Source organism: Esox lucius, chromosome 7, assembly GCF_011004845.1.
Source record: "Esox lucius isolate fEsoLuc1 chromosome 7, fEsoLuc1.pri, whole genome shotgun sequence".
NCBI classification, from domain to species: Eukaryota; Metazoa; Chordata; class Actinopteri; order Esociformes; family Esocidae; genus Esox; species Esox lucius.
Genome location: NC_047575.1, coordinates 32,724,153 through 32,750,874, shown reverse-complemented (window position 1 = coordinate 32,750,874; position 26,722 = coordinate 32,724,153). Strand labels below are relative to the sequence as shown.

Sequence of the window (26,722 nt, the reverse complement as noted above, 5' to 3'; positions counted from 1 at the left end):
CCCAAACCTTGGTTGACAGGATGTGGGAGGGGTGTGAGGGCGAGGAATATCACAGGAACTTGAACAATAGTGTCTACATTATTATCACAAAAGATTTAACCATAGCCCGACTGATGATCACCCACCCTCTCAACACTACAGAAGCTGGAATCCAATGGATAGCCCACAAAGATGCTCAATGCTAATAAAGCTAACTGATAGTTACTAACCTAACTCACTCACTGCAAATGAAACTTACAGGCTATCTCCCCCACTCAACGCCACTGAAGCAAATCCACTTACTCATTCACTCAATGCTACTGGTATTAACGGCTAAGGCACTCTGTCACTCCACACTACTGAAGCTCAATGCATACAATGTTCCGCAAATACTCTTCCGACAACAGAGATCTGCAGAGAGCAGCGTCTGCTGCTTTATCCATCATCATTATGCGCCGGGGCCGAAACCCGAGAGAGATCTGGCAGCAAGAGGTGCCATAAATATATTCATGCCGTTACATAAGAGCATGAAGCAGGCAGGAGGCAGGCAGTCACGATGTTGGATTTAAGAGCAGTGCCTGTAGTTTAAGGGCTTGTAGTTGATTTTGTTCACTTTAAGACTGATTTCTCCATATGACAAATGCTGGCATTGCTGCTTGATTGTGCAATTGTAGATTACATGATTCCTTAGTTTTATCTTTCTTCAGGTATTGTGCCTATGAAACAGTTATGTGGTTTCTAATGTATGTTAATAGCATTGCTAGTACCCATCTGAAAGTAATATCAATGATCCACTGACAGGGTAGCTATCCCAATATTAGACTTTTGATAAATTATTTAAGGATGTGAAGGCATTTCAGAGTGACATCATGCACATCACAGTCTAATGATTGTACTGGCTAGCAACATTTTGACTGTCATATTTTGCCTCACTTGTAACTGTCCCTACCACTTTATCTTCAATTTGCACCCAATTTAATTTGCTCCTTGTCAGCATGGTAGGTAAGTGGAATGTGCTATTAAACTGAAATGGACAGGTGTCAAGTGATACTACCTCCATCCACCAGCATAGGGGAAATCAATTACCCAGAGCTACTGTATACTATAAAACTATTCATGTAATTTTTGTCCCCAAAAAACATCTGATGCACATCAATAACCGATAGACAATGCAATTAGAGAATTTTTGTTTGAACTGTTGTTTGCATCACCTCCAATCAAACAAGGACTCAAATTAAGACAATCCAAGAGTTAACACATGCAAGTCTCTCTCTCTCTCTCTCTCTCTCTCCTCATGATAAATGGGGGCAAAAACAAAAGTGTTGCGTTTATAATTTTGTTCAGTGTATGTTGCAAGGTAGCCAGCTTTTCGGCCCAATAAGTGGATTTCACATGATCTTCACTAACGTAATGGAGCTACTCCTCACTATCCACATCCTTGCAAAACCTTATAAGCAGATATCCATACATACCCTCTTGGAAATTGTACAGTAGATTTAATATGATTTCTAAAAACCCACCATTGATATTTATAACATTGTCTCTATTAAATAAGTTTAGTGTTAGCATTATGTTTCAAGTTACAGTATGACTAAGAAGGAATTGAAAGCCATCAATTATCAGACAAATGTACTAGTTGAGATTTTTTCAATGTTATCAACTCCGTTTCTACTGGAGGGCAAGGATTTTCATAGCATCAGTTAAGGTACACTATATTAACATACGCTATTCGGTAACCCCAGGTTATAATAAAAATAATAATAATATATATATGTACTAATCAGTTGATTTCTAAAAACCCACCATTGATATTTATAACATTGTCTCTATTAAATAAGTTTAGTGTTAGCATTATGTTTCAAGTTACAGTATGACTAAGAAGGAATTGAAAGCCATCAATTATCAGACAAATGTACTAGTTGAGATTTTTTCAATGTTATCAACTCCGTTTCTACTGGAGGGCAAGGATTTTCATAGCATCAGTTAAGGTACACTATATTAACATACGCTATTCGGTAACCCCAGGTTATAATAAAAATAATAATAATATATATATGTACTAATCAGTTACTGTAAAAACTTTTGTAGAGTAATAATTAGCATAAACATGCACATATTATTCGAGTACATTGGATTTGCATTTCAAAATGGAATTGCATACCCATATTTGCTGTTGATATGTTCTGTAATGACTGTTTGCCATGTGCAGCAAGTATTTAATGTAATCAAACATGCAAATATCAATAGCCTGGCAGATTTAGCGCAAGGTACTTGGAAAACATAATTTTACATTCAGTTCCAACAGAGGAAAAATGTAGATGCATTACAATATTCTACACTGAATGTCTCTTACTGAGTGAGTGAGTGAGAGTGACCGAGTGACCCTTGTTAAATAGCATAGTGGTTAGAGTCGTGGACTTCTTTGCACAGGGATCGATGTTGAAACCTCAATACAGCCAAAACAAATTATGCATTAGGATAATTCAAGATAGACAAAAACTTTGCTGGCTGCTACATTAGGATTTGTTCTGGACAGACAAAACATATTAGCTACGTTATAATAAGCCTAAAATAAAACAGTTTACGGTCATTTTGCGACTATTTAACACAATGCTTAATGGTGTCTAGCTAAATATTCACACTTGGCTTGATGTTAATGCGTGATAAAGTGATCTAATGTCGAGAAGGTATACTGACACTCTGCACACGTAAACAAATTATGCATCTACGTTATAGTAAGCCTAAAATAAAACATTGTTTACGGTTACATTGTGACTATTACTAGTGGATTTTCTAAGTATGCATTAGTGCATGCTCTCTGGGGTAATGATTAAGAGACCACTGCACCTTTTTCTTTCCTTTCCAAAAAAGTTGAAAAGGAAAGTTTTGAGTGAGGAACAGAATTGTTGAATTTGCAGTGCTCTCTAAATGTTAACCCTTCTGCCAAACCATTCATATATAGAATTGGCTGCTTGAGAACCCCATGCATGTTTTTATGTTTCTAAGTCATGGTTTACAGTCTCAAAATCTCTCTCTAGGTCCATGCGCATGTGGGCACTGTCACGACTGGATAGGATACGCTTCTGCTATCACAATCTACACCATACCCAACCACATTACTCCTAAGGTTTTGGTCCATAAGCGCTGCTTGAAAATGACACAGTGACACATGATTTTCAGACATTGCCACTCCTTCCACCTTAATGCAAAATTCCTAATTAAAAAACAGTTACACAATCAATCCTGGCACAGATGTTAGAAAATAGTGTTTGACAAGTACTGTTTCAAATGGTATTTAGAATAAGTATTCATGCATGGTCTGTACAAGACATCCACCCCAAGAGAAGAAAACTACTCTGTAAACAGAACAGACCATGACTGAATAATTTTACTCAATGAAACACCCAGAACAAACACCCACTGACAAAGCCAAACTGACTTGCTAGGTTGATAATAAGGTCTCATTACAGGATATTCAACCCAACCACCAGACAGCTGCTGCAGTGAATCCATTTCAGTTGGATATAGCAGAGGCGTGACAGCTAAACTGTGGTTGAGCCGAGGAGCCCTGGGCCTAAAGTACTGGCTCCTATCCAGAGCTCCAGGAAGTCAATCAGAATGGTGACCATGGACCAGGGGAGGCCACTTGTTGGTCTGCAGTGCTTGTTATTACAGTGTGGGGGCATAGCCTGGCTGACACCTGACTCAGTCAGGGTCTGGAAAGTGTGTTTTGATGTTGTCGGCAAGAGGCATTGATAACGAATCACTGATTGGGTTCACTCATTGGGATCACTCATTGGATATCCCTATTTCAGATTGAACAAATCATTATCTATGTTTAATTAAAGAATTGCGCCACAAAACCAAATGGTCATGTTTACTTAAAAAATAATTGGCCCGGCAAATTGATGAGGAAGCTCACAGTGTTGCCTCGCACATTTTCTGAGCAAATATAGCGATTACAATAGGATCCCTCCAGACCAGTCTCAGCTCTCCTAAAACTGCCAGAATCTGATCACCTAAAACAAGTGTAACAGAAGGACTCTCAGACAATAGTGCAGTGGAAGATTTACTTTGAGTGGTCAGGCATGTCTGTGTTTGTCTGCGTTCATGACAGAGTGCACGGTTACATCATGCCAATAAAGCAATTGGATTAGAATTTAGAGAGAGGAATGGAGAGAAAGAATGTGCGAGTCTGCACGTGTTTGGGAGTATTAAGATGTCCACCTAACTCACCATTGACTGTGAGGTACACCCAGCTGCCGTTGTGAAAGGTGTCATACTGCTGCTCCAGCATCAGGACCTTACACTCATACCAGCCCTGATCGTCTGAACGCACCTTCTCAATCCGCAGAGAAGACTTGCCATGTAGACTCGCTCGACCTGAGTGGAAAGGAAACAGTAGAAGGGACTATTCAACAATATTCTTACAAGACCCAGACCCAGATCTGAAAAACAGTCTTTACGAATGTCCTATATCGGTCACAATTACAATATTATACAATAATAGTGTTCCTAATGAAGTAGCTAATTTCAGAGGTGTACAATACTTGAGTCCCCAAACCTCAAGTCTGAGTGGTGTTCCAAGTCCTCTGTGCTTGAGTCCAAGTCACGTCACGTCTATGCCTAGATCCAATTCTGGTCCAAGTCCAAGATGGTCAAGTCACAAGTCAAGTCAAAACTCTCTATCCCCAAAGCCAGAGTTCCTGTGCTCAGAAATCAGAGGTCCCCTTTCACCGCCAAAACAGCCCTGGCCCGTCGAGGCATGGACTCCACTAGACCTCTGAAGGTGTGCTGTGTTATCTGGCACCAAAACGTTAGCAGTAGATTAAGTAAGTCCTATAAGTTGTGAAGTGACACCTTTCTATCAGAACAAGCATTTACTTTTTCAGCAATTTCAGCTACAGTAGCTGGTCTGTTGGATCAGACCACACGGGCCAGCCTTCGCTCCCCACGTGGATCAAGGAGCCTTGGCCGCCAGCCCATGACCCTGTCGCCGGTTCACCACTTTTGATATGTACTGACCACTGCAGACCGGGAACACACCACAAGGGCTACAGTTTTGCAGATGCACTGACACAGTCGTCTAGCCATCACAATTTGGCCCTTATCAAAGTCCCTCAGATCCTTACGCTTGCCCATTTTTCCTGCTTTTAACACATCAACTTTGAGGACAGAATTTTCCCATGCTGCCTAATATTATCCACCATCTGACAGGTGCCATCATAACAGTCATGTGTTGGCATCAACCAGGGAAACACCCAGACTTTGGGAGATCAGAAAGTACTGGCTTAACCAGTCTTCATGGGCCTCCAAAATGGTAAAAACTGAATTGTCTGTTCCTGAAGGAATTTCTCCGGTGTCCCGTAAATTCTTAGGAGAACCTGAGCCCTTGGACCAGACCTAGGAACTACCTGGCCTGGCGAGTTGTGACTGTCCCTGACCAGGGTCCATCTGATTGTGCTGCAGATCTAGCAGGTTGTCCCTGTCCCTGTCCACCAGGTTATGCAGCAAAAAATTATTCTGACTAAAGACTATGGAAACAGCCCACTTATGTTTATTGAACTGTCTGTCATCATGCGATATTGATGTTGTCATGTACACTTGTAACTTTCACCCAGCACAGCCAGAAGAGGACCAGCTCCTCTCTAGGTTTCTTTCTAGGTTTTTCCTAGCCACTGTACATAAACTTGTTGATTGCTCCTCGGGGTTTCAGGCTGGGCATAGGTATCTGTTCAAGCACATTGCGACAACTGCTGTTGTAAAAATGGCTCTATAAAATAAATGTGATTGATTGCCCCTTCTCCATGCTTTGTGCATAGGTTTTTCCTTACTTGAAGTGGAAGAAACCAACATTTATGTGAAAAGACCATTGAGGCATCTAAAGGAGAAAAGTGACAGGCACCCTCTGCTCCTTCTCTCTTTCCTCAAACTGAGCCTGCAATGATTTTATCACTGAACTAAATAGTGTGTCTTAGGGAAATCAGCACATCTACGAGGCTTTGCCTGTCTTGCTCAGCCACCAAGAATTAGAGAAAGCGTTATATGATATATGATATGAGAAATCACATTGTTTAGTAGGGAAGAGCTAATCACTACTTGGTTCAACTTTGGCACAAGTAGCTAGGTAGTCCACCCACAAACGCACTGCCACAAGTCAACAAATCTGATGGATCTGTAAGGGATTCCCTCAACACCACCAGAGAAAATGCAGAACTATTTTTCTCAATCCCCACCGTCTGACAACCAGTTAGCGTGTCCCCTGGTCAAGATTTCTGATTAGTCAACGGCCCTTGACCTCAAGCTCAATATTGACAAGAGGGTTGAAGACCTATCCATTTTAATTTTCTCTAGTGCTTACAGTTAACCAGAACAATTATGGACAGTAGAGCGGAAAACATCCTATAGATCAATGTCCATTTGCAGGGGTCTCCAACCATTTCGGGTATGAAGGCTACTTTTTTTTAAATGAAATGCTGTGAGCTGCTCTCTTTTTTGTATTCAGTTAGGCACATTCTTCTCTCCCCTGCATATTTTCTCTCTACTGCACTGTTTTCAGTCAATATTCTTGCATTAAACCACTTTTAAGGGGGCCCTCTCAAATTTACTTCTGAGCTGCATTTTTCTTGGATTAGAATTATCTTTTTATGTTCATTATCTACTAATACTACAAACACACCTAGGAAAAAAATTGTCATAATAATAAAAAAATTTAAACAGGTAGTGCAATGCAACAATAGATTTTAGAGAGGAACACGTAAAAACACCATTTACTTTAGATTTGTTTCATGAGCTACACAGTGTAAATGAATAATGTCAATGAAGGCATGCTTTTGTTTCAGTTGTGCAGGGTAGTATAAAACAACATCTTAACTGTGGTTTTGGGGTTGAAATTGACACTTGCACATATGGAAGACATTATTTTCTAAGTTTGCGCTCAGAAATGTTTAGTTGATTACGTAAGTTAAATTGGAGCACTGTTAATAGCCCTGTTTGGAAGAGCTTGGCTTAGGATGTAGCATTTGGGATGCTGGGTTTGGCAGTTCCCCTTGCTGTTCCATAGGACAACACCATGCTCTTGTAGTGATTCTTTTGCTTCTACTGGAAGCCTGTGGAATGTGCAGGGGAGCAGGGTGACATGGGGCACCTTGACATGCACTGATTTACCTGGAAAATTAACAGGCATTTGATAGTACAAGCAGAAATAGCAAACCTCTGTATGTGGTTCCTAACACCAACACTGGACCAGGGGAACAGGGACATGGCAGCCTGAATGCATCATAACACTAAAACTATAGGGAATGAGTAGCAGCCCAGACTCTCACAGCAGCTTTTACAATTTATGGGTAGAGCAGTTAGAGATGAGGGGCAGGGTTTAACATTTCTCCAGCAATCTGGCAAATAACCGGTTATAACAGATGTTGGCCAGAGTGTGGGCTAAACAAAAGCCTGTATGGGCACAACAACCCAAAACACCCAAAATAATAAAGCCCTCTATGTCTGACTATGCACTCCCAAGAGACAAAGTTTGTAAGTGACTTCAGTTTTAGCTCACTACATCCCCTGTATTTAACACAACAGGTATATTTCAAATATGGTAATACAGAAAACTTTTTTACTTAATTAAAGGACGGCTATTTTATTCCTAGCATGGGTGCATTTGCTTTTGTCATCGCACTACCATGTGTCCATCACCACTCATGTCTATTTCTCAGTGTCAGTACATTCATGTGTTTATGTCTGTATCCACCCTTATATACAATATATTGGTGTGTCTTTATTTAAATGCGTGTATGTACACTCACTTAAAGGATTATTAGGAACACCTGTTCAATTTCTCATTAATGTAATTATCTAATCAACCAATCACATGGCAGTTGCTTCAATGCATTTAGGGGTGTGGTCCTGGTCAAGACAATCTCCTGAACTCCAAACTGAATGTCAGAATGGGAAAGAAGCAATTTTGAGTGTGGCATGGTTGTTGGTGCCAGACGGGCCGGTCTGAGTATTTCACAATCTGCTCAGTTACTGGGATTTTCACGCACAACCATTTCTAGGGTTTACAAAGAATGGTGTGAAAAGGGAAAAACATCCAGTATGCGGCAGTCCTGTGGGCAAAAATGCCTTGTTGATGCTAGAGGTCAGAGGAGAATTGGCCGACTGATTCAAGCTGATAGAAGAGCAACTTTGACTGAAATAACCACTCGTTACAACCGAGGTATGCAGCAAAGCATTTGTGAAGCCACAACACGCACAACCTTGAGGCGGATGGGCTACAACAGCAGAAGACCCCACCGGGTACCACTCATCTCCACTACAAATAGGAAAAAGAGGCTACAATTTGCACAAGCTCACCAAAATTGGACTGGAAGAATGTTGCCTGGTCTGATGAGTCTCGATTTCTGTTGAGATATTCAGATGGTAGAGTCAGAATTTGGCGTAAACAGAATGAGAACATGGATCCATCATGCCTTGTTACCACTGTGCAGGCTGGTGGTGGTGGTGTAATGGTGTGGGGGATTTTCTTGGCACACTTTAGGCCCCTTAGTGCCAATTGGGCATCGTTTAAATGCTACGGCCTACCTGAGCATTGTTTCTGACCATGTCCATCCCTTTATGACCACCATGTACCCATCCTCTGATGGCTATTTCCAGCAGGATAATGCACCATGTCAAAAAGCTTGAATCATTTCAAATTGGTTTCTTGAACATGACAATGAGTTCACTGTACTGAAATGGCCCCCACAGTCACCAGATCTCAACCCAATAGAGCATCTTTGGGATGTGGTGGAACGGGAGCTTCGTGCCCTGGATGTGCATCCCACAAATCTCCATCAACTGTAAGATGCTATCCTATCAATATGGGCCAACATTTCTAAAGAATGCTTTCAGCACCTTGTTGAATCAATGCCACGTAGAATTAAGGCAGTTCTGAAGGCGAAAGGGGGTCAAACACAGTATTAGTATGGTGTTCCTAATAATCCTTTAGGAGGTCTGGAGTACCACTCAAGTGGAAATTTTTCTGAGCTCATGAGCCCAGCTGTAACACCCATTACCTGAAATCTTTCAGTGCATATCACTCTGAACACACATTGACTGTCATATGTCATGTAAGGAACCGTCAATGATTCACACAAACTATAAGGCAAACCTGAAATATTCCTAAAAGGTTTGGCTAAAGAAGGGAAGATTTGGTTGCTTTGAGGGAGTCGGGGGACTTTACTGTAGCTGTGAAATGTCTTGGACATTCTCCTGGTTGATATAGGCATGTGGATGTCAATGAAGAATGTTACGGAATGAGTTCAGATACAAATGAAAAGCCACAACGCAGACATCAATGTCTGAGTGAATCAACCAGAAAGCTTTCCCTATGACGAAAACGATTGTTTTTGTTCACGTATATTTTATTATAAGAATACCACTGTTAATTTAATTCATGTTGGAATACTTAATTACTGAATGATTTCTTAAACTTTTATCTGAAAACCTTTTAAGGTTATTTATATTGTTTTAAAGTTTTTTGTATTTCTGAAACTCGGCGTAATATACAGAATACTAAAGCAGCAGCTCAGCAGAAACCCAATAATTAACATCTAGAAACATTCCAAAACACTCATTTTTTAATTGCAATTAAAGGAACACATAAATACAATGTACTAATGTATACAGTTATTGGCCAAAATTCTAAATATATGATTAAATATACGATACATATAGTATATTGATAAGATTTTGTGCCATATTGCCCAGCCTCCCTGTAAAATGTGTACATCAACTGTAAACATACGCATTCATCACTCATACCACCAGCAACACTACATCACCAAGTCGCATTCAGAGAATACACAATAATTTGTACTTATTCTTAACGTGAAATGAACAGACCAAGCCAAACAGACGCTGTTAATGCTCCACTTCCAGGCAGAAAGAACTTCACTGCTGCCAAGGTCTAATCCATTTCATTGGCTTGGTGTGGCAAGATGACATGACCCCAAAAAAATATGCACTCTTTTCCAACAGGCGGAGGCCAGCCCCTTGCCCAGGGGAGAGGAAGTGGTTCTCCCTCAAAATGCAGGTCACCCAATCTACAACAGGCACAACTCAGGCCTGTGGTTAAATAAGAAGTGGTATTGATCGCTAGCTCAGACCCTCATGCTGTTCCAGCGCTATTCTATCCTCACTGTGTTCCAATGTAACACACAGGATTGGGATGCCGTAACTAGAGCTTTGGATCCAGCTGTAGCACAAATTGAAAAGGTCTGTTCTGTAGCTACTGTAGCGCTGCAGGGAGACATTGGCTTTAGTTTAAAGTGTGTGCTGTCAATCTCTTTGAGTACTGTCAAATGTAATTTGTGCTGGGGTGCAAGGTGCTATCTAAAAACAGCACCGGGGAAGGATGTAAGAGCAGCAAATATCCCTGGAAATGTATTCCAACAAATAAAAAAGGCTCACTACCTAGAAATAAAAGATGAATACTATTTTAGAAGATTGAAAATGTTCTCCAACCTTCAATTCTTTCTGTTGATGCTGTAAAACCCTGTCCATACTATTGGCATGTTCGATCCAATAAAATGCATTTCATCACTATTTTTTTGCAAATGCATTACTGCCATTTAGCAATATAATAACCTAGTTGACTATGATTCTCTATATGGTGATTTAGTTCACAGCTTTAACCTAATCAAACAGCAAGCAAAACAAAATAACTTGGCTGCATTCCCAGTTTCTTGTGTTGTAGATTCCGATGTCACCTAACCGATGAATCTGCTCCATCTTTGGCAGGATGTAGAAATACATTAACATTCACTTTGAGGAGTGACCATTGAAATTGCATATAGGCCCACTGGCGACATTAGATCAACTATAAGGGTTTCTTTTAGCTATTTAAAAAGTCCCTCATGATCAGTAAATCACCACAAACCCTTCCCGTCTCAGTACTTTCAATGTTTAAAGTCTACCGCCAGCATCTTGGTTTGCCGATGTTGAATTGGAGTTGGCTGTTCTTGCACCATACGATGAAGCTCAACAGCAGACTGTACTCCTCAAAGTCGTCCTCAGCAGTGAAAACCATGATACTCACGATGGAGGAGTCATCTGTGAACTTCTGGAAGTGAGATGTTCCAGAGGTTTACTTGATGTCTGAAGTATAGAGTCTGGACAGGAACGGAGACAGTAGGGTTCCCTGGGGGGGTCCGACTATTACTCTCTGCAGAAATCTGACCGACTGCCCCATAGTCGGAGAGGTTGTCTGTACACATCCGAGAAGTTGTCTGTCCTCTACTCTGAGATTGTTTGTTCTGGTCCCAAAGAACAGCAGTTGTTTTAAGGCTTAATACAAACCAATTAAATTTGTCAAATCCACAATTATTTTTTTTTTTTACATAATTTTATGCTGTCTCAGAAGGAACCATGTGAAATCAAACATGCAAGTGACTATCTACTTGGCTGCTTAGTGATTTATTAAGCTACAGTATTCAATATTCTGAAACATGCCTGGATTATTGGGCAAAACCTGCAGTTTATAATACATCATAGAGGGCTTTCAAACAAATGCTTCCAACTCCATATACTGAAGCTTTGGCTGTGGCAGTCCAGCTCTGCATTATACAGAAACGTCCTCTTTATCTGATGCAGACTGCAGCAAATCTATGACTGGCTTGTAACCAAATACAGATTATAGTGCGCTAATGATAGATGGCATATTAACGGTGTAATGAATATAATGGGAATTACATGATTTGTACAGGATTTAAGTCATAAAGCAGTGGTATTAAACCTGTGGACCATTTTGGGACAGATGCTCAAAACAAGGCAGGTTTGTGGCCACGTTTGTTAATTTCAATCATATTACCTGACATTGAAATCAATCATAAAGGGTGGACTGACCCCTTTAAGCCACTTTTTAGCTCTTTATCCATCTATATTATACAATACCAGTCAAATGTTTGGACACCAACTCATTCAAAGGAATTTCCTTATTTTCACTATTCTATAACAATGGCAAAGACATCAAAACTATGAAATAAAACATATGAAATCACATACAGTGGGGAGAACAAGTATTTGATACACTGCCGATTTTGCAGGTTTTCCTACTTACAAAGCATGTAAAGGTCTGTAATTTTTATCATAGGTACACGTCAACTGTGAGAGACTGAATCACATTGTATGATTTTTAAATAATTAATTTGCATTTTATTGCATGACATAAGTATTTGATCACCTACCAACCAGTACGAATTCCGGTTGGTAGTTTTTCTTTAAGAACTCCTCCTGTTCTCCACTCATTACCTGTATTAACTGCACCTGTTTGAACTCGTTACTTGTATTAAAGACACCTGTCGACACACACAATCAAAAAGACTCCAACCTCTCCACAATGGCCAAGACCAGAGAGCTGTGTTAGGACATCAGGGATTAAATTGTAGACCTGCACAAAGCTGGGATGGGCTACAGGACAATAGGCAAGCTGCTTGGTGAGAAGGCAACAACTGTTGGCGCAGTTATTAGAAAATGGAAAAAGTTCAAGATAACGGTCAATCTCCCTCGGTCTGGGGCTCCATGCAAGATCTCACTGCGTGGGGCATCAATGGTCATGAGGAAGGTGAGGGATCAGCCCAGAACTACACAGCAGGACCTGGTCAATGACCTGAAAAGAGCTGGGACCACAGTCTCAAAGAAAACCATTAGTAACTCACTATACCGACAACCCCAAGAACACCATCCCAACCGTGAAGCATGGAGGTGGAAACATCATTCTTTGGGGATGCTTTTCTGCAAAGGGGACAGGACGACTGCACCGTATTGAGGGGAGGATGGATGGGACCATGTATTGCAAGATCTTGGCCAACAACCTCCTTCCCTCAGTAAGAGCATTGAAGATGGGTCGTGGCTGGGTCTTCCCGCATAACAACGACCCGAGTGGCCTAGCCAGTCTCCAGACCTGAACCCAATAGAAAATCTTTGGAGGGAGCTGGAAATCCGTATTGCCCAGCGACAGCCTCAAAACCTGAAGGATCTGGAGAAGGTCTTTATGGAGGACACCTGCTGCAGTGTGTGCAAACCTGATCAAGAACTACAGGAAACGTATGATCTCTGTAATTGGAAACAAAGGTTTCTGTTCCAAATATTGAGTTCTGCTTTTCTGATGTATCAAATACTTATTTCATGCAATAAAATGCTAACTAATTACCTAAAAAACATACAATGTGATTTTCTGGATTTTTGTTTTAGATTCCATCACTCACAGTTGAAGAGAACCTATGATAAAAATTACAGACTTCTACATGCTTTGTAAGTGGGAAAACCTGCAAAATCAGCAGTGTATCAACTTGTTCTCCCCACTGTAGTAACCCAAAAAATGTTAAGTCAAAATGCATTTATATTTTAGATTGTTCAGAGCAGCCTTTGGCTGTGTAAGTGCTTTTTGACCAAGAAGGAGAATAAAGGTGCAGAATCAGATAACTTGGCCTTGTGAGTAATTGGACCGCAGAGTAAAAAAAGTGTCCAGCAAGTACACAGCACAGTTTCCAATATAAACTTTTTGGCTCACAGCTAAGCGGACGGATTGATGAAAAATTCCACCAGACACGCATATTTTTCACAAATTTGTTTATAATCAGTTGCCTTTTTGTGTCACACAGAACAACTCATCACCACAACCTGAGCATCATACTATAGCCAGCCTCTTGAAACTCTTCTACCTCCAAACATCCATTTCACACAAAACTTATTTATTTTACCTACACTTATATTAAGAATGTATACTGTATATGATCATAGGTCAGGATTGTATTCCTATAATCCCCAAATCAAAACCTTGCTAACCAGAGACTCTGTTGGTTCCATCACTGTCTCACTACTCTCTGGGCCACTCTCTCTTCCAACTCCTGCCGGCTTTCTCTCAGCTTGCTCCTCCTCCATCACCTCTACCCTAGCTTCAGTCACTGGTCTGCTAGATCAGGGGTGTCAAACCGGTTCCACGGAGGGCCGAGTGTCTGCAGGTCTTTGGGTTTTCCTTTAAATTGGTTCCCAGGTCAGACCTGAACAACCAGGTGGGGGTAGAAATTAACCAATTAGTGAACTAATTAATCAATCAGGTACAAGGTGAGAGCGAAAACCTGCAGACACTCGGCCCTCCGTGGAACCGGTTTGACACCTGTGTGCTAGATTAAAACGCATATTCCAAAACTAAAAACTTGAACTGTATAAAGCAATTACAGGGTGTTATTGAAATGAATGAAATATTATTACTTTATATTTAACATTTTAAGTTAGCATCAGTGACATTTTTAGGCTTTGTTGGTCACCTTGTTAACGTAGTTCAAATAGCGTACGCGCGCGCTTACGCTGGAGAGGGAATGAATGGAATAGTACAGAGCGAGCGTCAAGACCTCAACGGCGTCAGTGCGCTTCAAATTAGATACCAAGTCTATTTTTCTATGGCTCAATATATAACCCAGAAAATACTCAGTGTGCCCTACCAAGTAAGGGAATTGCTTGGCGTGCATTTTCTTCATGACTCTCCGGGTCATCTCGTGAGTATTTACTTTTGGTTGCATGCTGTAGTTAGTAAATTTGAGCTAGCTTGTGTGCATGCATTAGCTAGTTTGATAGTAGTAGCCATTTCAAGCAGAACATACAGGTGCTGGTCATAAAATGTGAATATCATCAAAAACTTGATTTATTTCAGTAATTCCATTCAAAAAGTTAAACTTGTATAATGTATACATTCATTCCACACAGACTGATATATTTCAAGTGTTTATTTCTTTTAACTTTGATTATAACTGACAACTAATGAAAACCCCAAATTCAGTATCTCAGAAAATTTGAATATTGTGAAAAGGTTCAATATTGAAGACACCTAGTGCCACACTATAATCAGCTAATTAACCCAAAATCTGCAAACGCCTTTAAATGGTCTCTCAGTCTAGTTCTGTAGGCTACACAATCATGGGGAAGACTGCAGACTTGACAGCTGTCCAAAAGACGACCATTGACACCTTGCACAAGGAGGGCAAGACACAAAAGGTCAGAGCTAAAGAGGCTGGCTGTTCACAGAGCTCTGTGTCCAAGTACATTAATAGAGAGGTGAAGGGAAGGAAAAGATTTGATAGAAAAAAAGTGTACAAGCAATAGGGATAACCGCACCCTGGAGAGGATTGTCAAACAAAACCCATTCAAAAATGTGGGGGAGATTCACAAAGAGTAGACTGCAGCTGGAGTGCTTCAAGTGCCACCACGCACAGACGTATGCAAGACATGGGTTTCAGCTGTCACATTCCTTGTGTCAAGCCACTCTTGAACAAGACACAGCGTCAGATGTGTCTCATCTGGGCTAAAGACAAAAAGGACTGGAATGCTGCTGAGTTATGTTCTCTGATGAAAGTAAATTTAGCATTTCCTTTGGAAACCAAGGTCCCAGAGTCTGGAGGAAGAGAGGAGAGGCACAGAATCCATGTTGCTTGAAGTCCAGTGTAAAGTTTCCACAGTCAGTGATGGTTTGGGGTGCCATGTCATCTGCTGGTGTTGGTCCACTGTGTTTTCTGAAGACCAAGGTCAACGCAGCCGTCTACCAGGAAGTTTTAGAGCACTTCATGCTTCCTGCTGCTGACCAACTTTATGGAGATGCAGATTTCATTTTCCAACAGGACTTGGCACCTGCACACAGTGCCAAAGCTACCTGTACCTGGTTTAAGGACCATGGTATCCCTGTTCTTAATTGTCCAGCAAACTCACCTGACCTTAACCCTATAGAAAATCTATGGGGTATAGTGAGGAGGAAGATGCGATACGCCAGACCCAACAATGCAGAAAAGCTGAAGGCCACTATAAGAGCAACCTGGGATCTCATAACACCTGAGCAGTGCCACAGACTGATCGATTCCATGCCACGCCGCATTGCTGCAGTAATTCAGGCAAAAGGAGCCCCAACTAAGTATTGAGTGCTGTACATGCTCAGACTTTTCATGTTCATACTTTTCAGTTGGCCAACATTTAAAAAAAAAATCTAAGTAATATTCAAATTTTCTGAGATACTGAATTTGGGATTTTCATTAGTTGTCAGTTATAATCCTCACAATTAAAAGAAATAAACATTTGAAATATATCAGTCTGTGTGTAATGAATGAACAAGTTTCACTTTTTGAATGGAATTACTGAAACAAATCAACTTTTTGATGATATTCTAATTTTGTGACCAGCAACTGCATAGATGTATGAATCCAATCAGTACAATAGGCTGTAGTAGAGCTGTTAAATTAATACAATGAAAACAATTTAGTTATCATTACTCCTGTTATTAGCTAACTAATCACCAAGTTACATTTGTATTACAAATTTGCTAGTCAAATCCACAGCGCTTGACTTCGGATAAATTAAGTACAGGAACGGACAAATCGCACATTTGACTATGGGGGGCCCGTTGCTGTCCCTGTCCTTGTCCACCTGGTCATACTTTTGACCTAGGCTAAAATCAAATAGACTCTGGATTTAGCCCAGAGAAATTCATTCATTATTCCAATTGGACTCTTAATATCTCACCCGGCACAGCCAGAAGAGGACTGGTCACCCCTCTGAGCCTGGGTCCTCTCTAGGTTTCTTCCTAAAATTCAAACTTCTTAGGGAGTTTTTCCTAGCCACTGAAATGCAACACTACAGTTGTTTGCTCCTTGGGGTTTAAGGCCGGGTGTCTCTGTAAAGCACTTTGTGGCAACTGCTGTTATAAAAAGGGCTTTATAAATACATTTGATTGATTGATTGACTATGTTAATGAAAATGTATGTGTTAATACATGTCCTAAAAAAGGAACCGGAACGCTGCCTAAAATTAGAAGGCCCAAGTCAGCCACTGCTGATCCATGATCATTTTCACACGCATTCCAACAAGTTCCTAGCAAGGTGTCAATAGCTAAATAAACAAAGAATGTTTGCAGTAGTGGCACGCCTAATGTGCATTGACTACTTCAAAATTACATGCACGATAATGACGCCGTTGACGTTCGTCGGTCGTGTGATTTGTGCTTAACTCTGGGAGGTGAAGAATTATGCTATTTAGCCCTTTTCCATGGTTTTACAAGCAAAATATGAACCCATTATCTAGATACCTGTTTAATTATTCACAAAACAAAAATGCATATAGACAACGTAGTATATAGACACAGTATATTCTTCAGTCTGGGAGATTTCTCTCGTTTCAAATATCCTTACCGTTTCACTGCGAGTATAGAAACAGCTATCTTACTTAGGCGCTAGCTATCTACCTGACAATTCGGCCCAAGATCCGAAGAAGGACTTGGTAAAGGCCGGATTGTCTATCGGACGGCCAACTTCGATCCTTATTCCTTAAAAACTGAGTTTATTTTCTCACCGAAGTAATGGGTGGATTTCAGTGTAATGCAAAAGAGTAATTTCCTGAAAGCCATCACAACAGATTTTATTACATTAATATTTTGGTACTATTTTACATTATTATTTTACCGACCAGTGTAGCGGATAGCCTTCTGAGATTTACTGGCTAAAGGGAAAATCTACACGAATTTGGCGCTTGGCGGGTGTTAATTTGTATCCATGGCTCAGCATGTGGGAACTTCTTCAAGAATGTTGGAAAAGCATTCCAGGGGAATAACTCATGAAAGTTGTTGAGAGACTGCCAAGAGTGTGCAAAGCTCTAGGCAAATTGGGTATTCTTTGAAGAATCTAAACTATAAAGTATTTTGATTTGTTTAATCCGATTAATTTTTTATTTGCCCCCGGCTGTTGGGTAATATTTCTTGCCCGAGCAATACTTTTTCTTGCAAATGTAACAGAGTTAAGAACTTACCATGAGCTCACTCCACAGCTAGCTTGAAATGTCGCCTGTTGTGCTATACAAGTGGTACATTTTGTATAGCTCAAAAGGTTGGAACATTGTCAAAAATTAAGATCACGTTGGGAAACAAAGGACCAGAATGCCACCCATTGTGGGATGAGAAGAACTGCCAGGAACGAAGCAATACTGTTAGCAACAGCACGTTTAACGTTGGTTTCAGGAACACTAACATTTTAAGATGCAATACAGCAGATGTTTGCATGTTTGGAGCAATAGTGTAGGCAAAAGTTTGGCTGGGCATGAGTAAAAGTGTCTGGGCCAGAAAGAAATCCATTAAAAATAGCTGAAATATTTATATAGACAGCGGAGCACAACAACAGTTTACAAGAACACAGCTGAGTTCAAAAGTAATTAAAAAAAGACACATGAACACCTCTAAATCACTATAAACGCTACTTATTCAGGAAGCGAAACAGAGAGAAAGAGAGATAATTAGGGAAAGAAAGATTACAGGAGTTGGCACTTGCATGATAATGAGAAAATGTTCACTTGTTCCAAAATAGTCGTTACGTTCGAAGGACACCCTTACCTCATGAAACATTACCTGATTGACCACTCCCTCTCAAAAGGGATCTACAGTTCACAACTGCACACAAAACAGATATGAAGCAGATTCATTGAGGAGTGGGATTTACTGCTGTTTTGTGTCAATAGCCTTGAATTGGTTGTCACATTTATTTTGTCCTGTAAACCAACAAATGGTGTTCAAGGTGGGACTTTTCCACTGTTTACCAAAATGAAAGTGTTGTAAACTACCCGAGACACGCATCTACACATGCTGATTTGGGCTAATATTTTTATCCTACATCCCTACCCCTGGCTCTTCGTTTAGCCATCTTTGGGCTCTTGACTCTCCCACCCCTTTGGGGTAGTTCTGGATCCATGCAGACAAAACTCTTTATTTTTCCTGGCATCTAAATTGTGGAACCAGCTTCCGCTGGAGGCTAGGATAGTAGTCTCTGCCCATTTTGAGAAAACATCTGAAAGCCTACCTTGTCATACCTAAAATAGTCCCAGTGCCACCACTTGTGTTATCAGTTGTCTTTAATGCATTTGGCTTATTATTTTATTATGTTCAGTATTTGTATGTTCTTTTTTCTAGCACTTACTATTGACAATAATAAATTCATTGAATAAAACGCTTTCTTCAAATGTATTCACTTAATGTAGGTCGATCTGGATATAAGGGACTGCTAAATGACATCTTAGGTGCTTTGCATAAGGGTCTGCTAAATGACATCTTTGGTGCTTTGTATAGAAATATATTGATAGAATAAAAGCTCAAACACAATCTGCAAAAATGAAGTTAACTAAGACAAAAAGCATAACTAATACTGTCACTTGATCTGAAATGCCTCACTTGTCAGTCTGAAGATATGTTTGAAAACAGCAAACTATCTTCCCGCTGTTATATAATTTCCTATTTTTTTTCTCTATAACCACGCATAGAGACAAAATCTACACATATACAAAAACCATTAGAATGCCAACCTCGCTGGCTGTTATCTAGTTTTAAGGCTGAACATTGAAATCTCTCTCTGTCCCGAGCCAATTGCCTAGACACTAAACAATAAGTGTTTGTTTGTTTGGTTATAGTTACACCAAAGGCAAGATAGTTTATACAAATGGGAATTCCAAACCTTGTAGCTAAGTAGTTATCATGTTAGCTGCTCAGGTTAAATGGAGTTATAAATACATTGTTTCTGCTATTCCACTTGAAAACCCTTGGAGAGAGGAACCAACATATTTCTCCTTTAAACACAAAACAATAGAGGAACTGTATGCATTAGGGAAATTTACAGATAATAGAGCCTTAAACATAAACCTGTCTGAACGTCATCCGTGATTGGGGCTAATGAAGAGTTGGGGTTTCTTCTTACCAGCGTACTCTGGGTCCACATGAGGAGGGTAGAACCGGAAGTTAATGAAGAAGGGGATGGGCACTCCAAACTTGAACCACTCCACCACATAGGGCTGGCCGTTAAGGGGGTGGGCCACGTCGCATCCCAGGATGACATTCTCTCCAGCGCGTGCCGTCACAAACTGGGGCTCCTCTCGCACGCCGTGGGCACCTGAGGGGTGGGGGGGCATTGTGAGAACCCTTGTAAACATCAAGGGACGTTGCTTGTGGTGAAAAAACCATCTGAAATATATGAGTAGTAGTCAAAGGGGTACTACTTGGTCGCATGTTTCAGAACCTTTTGGAAATTATTCATGATCATGTCATGATTAGTGGGTGGTAAGATCTTTTTGCCTCTTCATCTTCTCACTGAATCATGGTAGCATCCACAAGGTTGTAGAAGTGTTCAGTTATATACATATCTTCAGTTTTTATCCGGATGATCATTAACTGTAATTACATGCTACTGATCTAGCTATTTTAAATTGTGTATGTTATTTTGTTCTTTCTCAGTCAGCACTGACACTTGCATCCGATATCAATACACTGTTAAATTTTAACATATTTGTTTACAAAACTGTCATACACATGGCCTCATGTGAATCCTTAAACCAAATGGTGAGGCTAAGTCTTAAGAGGGTGTGATTGATTCTGAATAGACATAAACATAGGAAAACTGTCTCGGACGTGTGAATCTGGAAAAACTGCTGCCTCGTCCTATCAACAGCAAGCTGAAAAGCTCCTAAAAGATTGGGCCATACTTTATGACATTAGGTTACAAATGTAACATTTCAAAGGGCCAGGGCTAAAATGTTATTTTGTCATTTTGGTGAACTATGTCAGACTGACTTTATACAATATATAATTGTGCACGCTGACAGAGGACCTACGTTTGGTTTACTATGATGAAGCCATGTGTCCACAGGGTCATCCATCCAACAACTGCATTGATCCTCTACTTATTAATGCATGGCTTGGCTTTACAATCAGAAGTAAAGTGAGCTTTTATTTTACATGTCAATATGGATAATCAAATGGTGCTCTGCTTTAGCCCTAGGCTCATAATGATGTTTGGGATTATTGGTTTTGTCTTCATGACCCACAGCCAAGTGGGCTGCTACAGTAATGTCCTACATACATGGTGCCCTCCAGCTGGTGTCTGCATGCTGGACTTTGTCTCACCCTGGTACTTGTTCATTGATCAGACACTTAAATGTAATTCAAAATGTTTACCATAGGATTGGGTTATGACTGGATTGATTTATTGTTCCATCGATCTGTCCAAACTGTGACCGCTTCGGCAACCTGGCAGCCTTGGGACCCTGACAACAACTCCAGCCTGGCTGGTAAGTATGGGCAGAAAACACCTGCTGTCACTAATTTTGCTTGTTTCTCTGTCTTATAATATACCAGGTCAGGCTAAGCAGTCAGAATGCACAGTCAGTAATCCATGTAGAAAAAACTGGGGAATGACAGCCTGAATTTCCCTGCTAGTACAGAGTGAAAACACCACATACAAACAAGTTATGCGCCATGGGGAAAATACTCTGAAACCGTCAGATCCTTCGCTATGACACACAGAGCAACTAGGGGAGAATGGCCTTGGTCAAGTAATTAACCAATAACCCAATAGCCACTCAGACAGAGGTCCAGAGTTCCTGTGTAGAGATGGGAGTACCTTCCAGAAGGACAGCACCAAGATGAAAGCGACTCCTCAGTAAAAATGTAACCATTTGGCGTGAATGACAAACATCACTTCAGGATTAAGGAAATTGATGAGCGGAAAGTCTGGTGAAACACAAAGATTTGGCCACCTCAGAACCGTGAACTCAACGTAATCACATCTATCATCACGTGGGTGTGATTGAACTTGTTCAAGTCATTATGTCGCCTGATTCCGTTATGTTTGTGCTAGACGCACCGTATTTCCTTTACTTTGTTCAGCAGAATCTTGTGAACCCGGCGATAAGCCATTACAGTAAATGCCTTACCAGAATGCTTCTTTTTCTGTCTTTTTGCTGAGGTGTGGTGCCTTTTTGAGACAGACGTTACTAAGACGTCTGTACATACGAACACGTTTGTGACACAAATGCGTGGTATTCGTCAATAGAAAGGGAAGAGCCAAGCTTTGACCTGGAAAAATGAAATGACTACTATACTATAATACACTATATCCTTTGAAACGTTTTAGAAAAAAACTGTTTTTCAGCAGTTCACCGACTTCCTAAAGTAAAAAAAATACTTATGAAATGCTCCAGTCTGGTTGTAGATACCATACAGTCACAGAAACCATAATGACAAAAGTCTTAAATTACCTCCCATACAAGTCTATCATCACACGTGACTGGATTTGGTCATTTCATTATGTGTAATCTTTGGTGTTTGTGCAACACTTGCAGTCATTTTGTGGGTGTGGTGCCCTAACGACATAGATGTCATTAAAATACTGTATCAAACCATTTGTGGCACTAATTTGTGAAATGTATCAATCAAAAGGGAAAAGCCAGGGGAATGCGCTGGTCATCGTTATTTTACACTGAGACACAGAGACTTTTACAGCTCTGGAAAAAATTAAGAGACCACTCCAAATGTTTCTTAAACACCTCATTTTACTTAATGAGGAACTGATTAGGTGATTACCTGAACCAAATCTAATTCAGCAAGGAAAAGTATAAAAACCACTGCTGTGGTCATCAATATCCTCTTGTAATAGGACCAGCTGGATGCAAAAACAGTGCAAGTAGTACCTCAAAGGTAATTTGAATAAACAAATAACTATTCAGCATGACAAAAGAGTTGAAAAGAAAAGCTTTGAGTGAGGAAAAAAGAAGGGTTTAATTTTGGCTTTACTGTCAGAGGGATACAGTGATCATCAGGTTGCTTCCATCCTGAAAATTTCAAAGACGGCAGTTCATAAGAACAAGGTCAAACAACAGACATTGGGGACAACAAAACTACAGACTGGCAGAGGGCGAAAACGTCTGTCCACTGTCCGAGATGACCGTCAACTCATTCAAATGTCACTCAACAACCGTAGGATGACATAAAGTGACCTACAAAAAGAATGGCAAACAGCAGCTGGGGTGAAGTGCATGGCAAGGATGGTTCGAAACAGGCTCCTAGGGGCAGGGCTAAAGTCATGCATAGCTAGAAAAAAGCCCTTCATCAACGAGAAGCAAAGAAGAGCCAGGCTGAAATTTGCAAAATACCATAAGGATTGGACCGTAGACGTATGGACTAAGGTCATCTTCTCTGATAAGTCACACCTGGTCGTCTAATGATTAGATGGAGACCTGGAGAGGCCTACAAGCCACAGTGTCTCGCACCCACTGTGAAATTTGGTGGAGGATCAGTGATGATCTGGGGATGCTTCAGCAAGGCTGGAATCAGGCAGATTTGTCTTTATGAATGAATCAAGCAAAGTACAAGGTTATCCTGGAGGAACACCTGCTTCCTTCTGCTCGGACAAAAATCTGGGTTATTCCACCAGACATTGATTTCTGAACTAAAACATTAGTATTTTGTTGTTGAAAAATGAATATGAATTTGTTTTCTTTGCATTATTTGAGGTCTGCAAACAATGCATCTTGTTTTTGTTGTTTTGACCAGTTGATATTTTCTACAAATATACACTTTACAAGACAATATATTTATTTGGTATTTGGGAGTAATGTTGTCAGTATTTTGTAGAAAAAACAAAACTGTTAATTTTACTGTATATAGGTGAATCCATCTGGAGTAGTCAGTGGCAGTTGTCTTGACCAAATGGTTGAAGCTACAAATTCATCCATAACTCTCTTAGAATCAGGAGTCTCTGGAACACACCCACAATCCATATTATCAACCAAAAGCTAAGCTAAGGAGTCAGTGGAATATCACCTTCATCAGGTGCACTAACCAATAAATTCCTTAAAAACTACCAATTGGAGTTATAAAAATACAATTATTTTCTATATTCAATAGCCTCTGGAACAAGGTATTGCTTTTGCTTTATGTCACCCACAGGGTTATCTATATGATGGTAAGGGTAAGCACACTACACTGTAAAAAAAATTAGGGTAATGTTTTTCCAAACAGTAAAATAAAAATGAATACCTTTTGTCCCATCTTTTGGATACAAAATAGGCAAATCGGTAAACAATTAAACAAAACGTTACCTTTTTCCACATTTTATTTAAAACGTGCATATAACAATAAAGGCACTTCAGTTTTGCATTCTATGGGAGTGCGCATAAAATATTGCCTTCCACTGCATATGTGCTGGCAGAAGATAGCTAGGCAAGTTGTGCATCACTGGACAGATGTCATTGACTCGATCACACCTGCTATTGTTGTTGTTGCACAAAGACAATGCCATAACCGCAAATCAGACATGAAATTACATGACTCGCATTTATAGCAAGTGGGTCAATTTCAAGCGTGACATGAGCTTTTTATTCAGAGGCATGAAAAGCTTGAAAGAGTCACAATTGCATAAAATAAGGTTGTTGTAATTCTGTGGATAATTTTATTTTAGATTAAAAGGTTTAATTCTGGGAAGGATAATCAAACCATTTCTTCAAATCATAATGTACTGTCTTTTTAAAGAATGGCATTCAGGAACTGAAAACCATTATATAGGATGGTGGTTAGCTATGCACATCTGAGTGTGTGTGTGTGTGTGTGTGTGTGTGTCTGTGTGAGTTCTTCTCGTGCTTTGCGATGGTAGGGGCAGAAAATAACAGGAGCTTAGGGAAAGCACTGCTCCCAGCAGTGTGTCCCCATGCACATACCCAAGACTTCCCCTGCCTCCTCTACCTAGCCCAGGACTGTGCTGATTGGCTGCTGGTGACATCACCAACAAGCGAAAACAGGCCCCCAGAAGGTATGATTTCAACGTTTCTCACCCTATTGTGATAGAGGGAAGAGGAAAGATAGACAATTGATAGGTAAAGGGCTCCACTTCTCAGAGTACAGTATAGTAAAAATTACAGATTTGTAAGAAAATGCATCTACTTGCATCGATTATAACCTCAACATTTATCCATTGACTTTAGCACATAAAGTACAACACACTGACATTTACTACTGCAATTTTCAATTAACGCATGTATTCTCAATGGGAAAGAGCCCAGGAACTTGACTGGGCCACTTTCCAACATACACCTTATGGTTGAGCCACTCTTGTTTAGCTTTGGCCTTGACCTTTAGATAATTTTCTTGCTGAAAGGTGAATTTCCTCTCAAACTTTGTTCACAGGCTGACGCAAGATATTTTGCACTGTTACACAGTATTTTGCGCCATCCATTCTTCAGTTTAAACAATATTCCCTGCTGATGAAGTGTCCCACCAGCATGATGCTACCACCTTCATACATTACTTCACAGTAGGGATGGTGAGTTTTTAGGCATGTGCAATATTACGTTTGCCCCGCATATTGCCAAAAAGCTCATATGAACTGACAAAAACCTTTCCCTCATTGAAGAGTTAATCTGATGCTTTCAGAAGGTACTTTTTGAGTAACGGCTTGCAATCCTCCCATACAGACCAGTATAATGCATGGCTCTTGACTTGGTTGACGGGTGAAAGATTATTACTCAACTGTTCAAAATTGCCTCTCTGTGGCATATTCACAAGTCTCCTTGTTTGAGCACTGAGTTTTGAGGGACAGCCTTTTCTTAGAAATGTCTGAGTGAACAATTTTTCTTAAAGTATTTGGTTAAAATCATAAAATCCCATGTGAATTGGCATGTTTAGCTTATTTTCCTCCAATCGCTATTTGATCAAAGTGGCACTAGAATAATGTTAGGCTCTTTAGGAGGTAGCCTACGTGGCAAATCAATTGAAAATGAAATTAAAACGAAAGGCCGTAAAACAGTAAAAATTGAGGCTTGCTATTTAGCTAGGAAACAGATTAGATTTTGAGACAAAAATTGCACAACTAAAAGTGATTTTCAATTAGCCTGGTGTTAACTAGCTGGCGCAGGCATTAGCCAAGCTAGTGTTGGTCAACTTAGCGTTAGCTAGCAAATTTAAGCTTCTCTACAGTCACCCTTTAAAACACTTGCTTTGCAACAATTGCAACTACTAGTTATTCTAGCATTCTAAAGTAATTGAAGGCAACAGACATTGTTATTTTTACCACTGAGCATAGCGGGCATGTTTCCGGTCTGCCCATCATCCACAACTTATGACGTTTTCCACACATTGTTATTACAATCTGTTCCGAACCCGTATTTTTGGCCACAATCGGCCAAATTTCCGATGCCAGTATCGGATCAGTGCAACCCTAGCTAAAATAAATGTACCATGGGAAAAAACAGCAAGCATGTCTAGATAGACCCCAATGGGGGTTTAAACCCCTGCACCCTGCACCCTTTTTGCTCTTTGGTGCCCATATTCTATTTGCGTGACATGTCATTCACAGAGGGGAGTGCGTAATCCAACGAGTGCATGACACCCAACATCTGTTCTGCTACCGGCATATTTCCAGGGAACCCTTTTTTGTCATTTTAGCCCAATCCCCTCGAAAGGTTTGTGCACGGCCCTGAACATAAGTGTACCAAAACAAATATCTTCAGGATTACACTCCAAGCGAGGCCACAAATAACACTGCTCAGTTAAATAGCTTTAATCAGTTCTCTCCAGAGGTCTAACTGGTTAGTATATTTCTTGGTATATTTAAGGATCGCAAAAGGATCATGCTATGATAAAAGGACAAAAATTACATTCAATCGTTGATTCCATTCAATGCAATTAAGCTTTCTGTTAGGTTGTAAGCTTGACATTTGGTGAGTTGTGACTCAATGTTTTCTCTGAAGTCAATGAGCCCATCTCAATATTCAGTAGAGACAAACCATTTTAAGGGAACAGTACGGTGTAATGATTATTTCAAGACCTCCATTTATCTTTCACACCACTTACTTCTGTTCCTGAACTTTCCATAAATAACACTCCTCATGGGGTAAAAAGAAAATATTAAATAAGTAATAC

General features: G+C 40.3%; 1 protein-coding gene across 5 annotated transcripts in view; it reads right to left on the bottom strand.

Moving 5' to 3' along the window:
* The window catches only part of igsf9bb (immunoglobulin superfamily, member 9Bb), a 169,193-nt gene that overhangs the window by 106,391 nt on the left and 36,080 nt on the right, over positions 1 to 26,722 (bottom strand). For all 5 annotated transcript variants that reach the window (XM_029121266.2, XM_029121264.2, XM_029121267.2 and 2 more), the window contains exons 2-3: positions 19,731 to 19,922; positions 4,216 to 4,362 (exon numbers count right to left, since the gene is read on the bottom strand). In XM_029121266.2, coding sequence (XP_028977099.1) covers positions 4,216 to 4,362; positions 19,731 to 19,922 — 339 coding nt within the window. The remainder of the gene's footprint in view (positions 1 to 4,215; positions 4,363 to 19,730; positions 19,923 to 26,722) is intronic.